This window comes from Entamoeba nuttalli (assembly GCF_000257125.1).
Source record: "Entamoeba nuttalli P19 unplaced genomic scaffold asmbl_9590, whole genome shotgun sequence".
In the NCBI taxonomy this organism is placed as follows: domain Eukaryota; phylum Evosea; order Mastigamoebida; family Endamoebidae; genus Entamoeba; species Entamoeba nuttalli.
Genome location: NW_008579717.1, coordinates 1 through 2,692, shown reverse-complemented (window position 1 = coordinate 2,692; position 2,692 = coordinate 1). Strand labels below are relative to the sequence as shown.

At 23.0% G+C, this 2,692-nt stretch overlaps 2 protein-coding genes across 2 annotated transcripts; one reads left to right on the top strand and one right to left on the bottom strand.

Annotated features, from left to right (window-relative positions):
• Window positions 1-48: 48 nt before the first annotated feature.
• Window positions 49-996, top strand: ENU1_201850 (hypothetical protein; the record flags this gene model as incomplete). Its single annotated transcript, XM_008862137.1, has 1 exon — window positions 49-996. The coding sequence occupies one exon, from the start codon at window positions 49-51 to the stop codon at window positions 994-996; it is 948 nt and encodes a 315-aa protein (XP_008860359.1).
• Window positions 997-1,136: 140 nt separating this feature from the next.
• Window positions 1,137-1,751, bottom strand: ENU1_201840 (Rab family GTPase; the record flags this gene model as incomplete). The annotated part of the gene is made up of 1 exon (XM_008862136.1): window positions 1,137-1,751. The coding sequence occupies one exon, from the start codon at window positions 1,749-1,751 to the stop codon at window positions 1,137-1,139; it is 615 nt and encodes a 204-aa protein (XP_008860358.1).
• Between the last annotated feature and the right edge of the window lie 941 nt (window positions 1,752-2,692).

Genomic DNA, 2,692 nt, shown 5'->3' with positions numbered 1-2,692 from the left:
ATTCTTTATTAAATTCCATTCTTTTTGGTTCAGTTGTATTTCCAAACAATGTGGTGTATCATCTTCTTATTTTTAATTCAATATGTTAATTCTCTTCATCCATTAATGAAACAAAACTTAACTAAAGAAGATGTTTTAAAATACAGAACCAGTGAATATTCTTCAAAGCAATTTAATGGAACATTACTAACTTATATTACTCCATGGAATTTGTATGGACTTAACTTACTTGAAAAAAATAAACATAAAATTGATATTGTTTCACCAGTTCTTTTTACTATTCAAAGTTATAATGGAAAAAATGAAATTATTGGAGAAGATGAATTACAAATTGTTGGATATCCCCGATATACATTTAATAGTATTACAGGTGATCTTAAAAATGTTGGAAAATTAATCAAAGAACATTGTATAAAACATTCATCAATTTGTAAAGGAATAATGATTGATGGTATATATACTTTATACCAATATTATAAAAATGAAATGGGAAAACAATTAGTATCAATGCTTGAAGAGTTAAAAAGGTTTAAAATTGTTATTGCAATTCCACCGATGTCTATTTTCACTGAATATGAAATAGAATTAACAAAAAATTATATTGAATTATATGTAGTAATGACATATGATTATTTTTATAGAGGAGGAATTTATAACTCTCCAATATCTTTTATTGATTCTTCAATGAAATATATCAAAGCTAAAGGTCCACAATTTGCTATTGGAATTAATTTTTATGGTTATGCTCATTGTAAAAATAAACAGCCAGTTGTTGTTGATAGAAAAACATATTACAATTGGGTTAAACTATCAACTGGACCATTTAAATGGAATGAACCTGCAAAAGAACATACATTTATAGCACAAGATTGTATAATTGATTATCCAACATTAGAATATATTAAAGTAAGAATAAATTATGCAGTAAAAAATAACTTTAGTATTGGTATTTGGGAATTAGGACAAGGTTTAGATTACTTTATGGATATCTTTTAAACTAAATAAATAAATTTTTTATACTTTTATTCACTAAAAACAAAGAAAAAATAAAAAATATAATAACGAATTGATTTAAGTTGTAAAAGAAGAATTAATTAAATGTATTTAATTTTAATTGATATATAATATTTATATAACTAACAACATGAGTCTTTTTGATTCGATGAATTTTGACTATTTTGTTTAATTTGATTTAAATTAATTTGAGTAATTTCAACTGTACTTTGTTTGGTAGAATTATTAATTAAAACATCTTCACTTAATCTAATAAATGCATTTTCAACATTTGACGCATCTTTTGCACTTACAAAAAATGATGGAATATTTTTCTTTTTACACCATGTGTCTAATCTATTTGATGTTATTTGCCATTCTATTGGATCTAAATCACTTTTATTTGCTACTGCAACAAATGGAACATTATATCCAATATGATTGATTATATCAGTCATCCAACTTTCAAAACTATTAAATGATTCTATTGATGTCACGGAACAAACTAATACACACCCATCAGTTCCTCTAAAAAAACTTTCACTAATACATCGAAATCGTTCAGTTCCACTTGGATCCCATATTTGTAAAGATACTAATTGATCTTTAATTGATATTACTTTAGTTGATAAATCAACTCCAATTGTTGATTTATATTCACTAGAATATTTCCTATTAACAAACTGATTAATTAATGATGTTTTTCCAACAAAGGAATCTCCAAGAACGATAATTTTAAGGGTTATTCTTTCTGTCATATTTCTGTTTAATCTACTAATCTATTCTTTTTTGTTTTTGTTTTTTTTCTTTTTTGTTTTTTTGTTTTATATCCCATTTTATTCGTTTCTTCTTTACATCACTCAATTTTTATAGTTTTTCTGAATAAATACTTCATATTTTCTTCACAAAAAATAAATTACTTAAAATAAAAACTTTCATTTTTTGTTTATAATATTAATTCTCTTGACTGTCTTAAAAACTCTTCATTTGTTGTATTAAATAGTATATTAAATATATAAGATAACTGTTGTTCTTATAATAAAACATTATTCCTTGAGTCATTTTCTTTAATTAAATAATAGTTTTATTAAAATGTTTTATATAATGATTTACTATTGTTTCAATTAAATTTACTTGAAAAAGTACTATCATTAATCAAATTCTTGTAATCAAAGAAAGTTCATAGTCTGATAGTTTATAACCAACAGGTAATTTTATTTTACAGAATGCTGATAATTATTATAAAGAATATATAAAGATTAAAACAATAAACAAACACTTTTACTTTTCTAATGTTCTTTACAAACTCTTTTTCAAACAAAAATAAAAAATGAAATAAAAGAACTTAATTTGATTACAACATTTAAATGAGTAATAAAATTAATGTTTCTATTAAGAAAAAAACCAAAAAAACATCTTGTTTTACAAATGAAGAAGACATTTCTCAACAAAAAAGAGAAGTATATTCAAAACCAATTAAAAATATGCAGTTTGCTTTTCTCTTATTTATAAAAAAGATTAATTAATAAAAGGATTGTTTCATTTCTTTTAGAAAAGATGAATTAACACCACCTAAACTAAATAAAACTATTAGTCCTATTCCTCTTCCTCCGTCTATTAATGGTAAATCAGTTTTAGAACAAATGAAAGAAAAACAAAATCAATATAATCATTCCCCATCAATAACTTTTACCGAAAG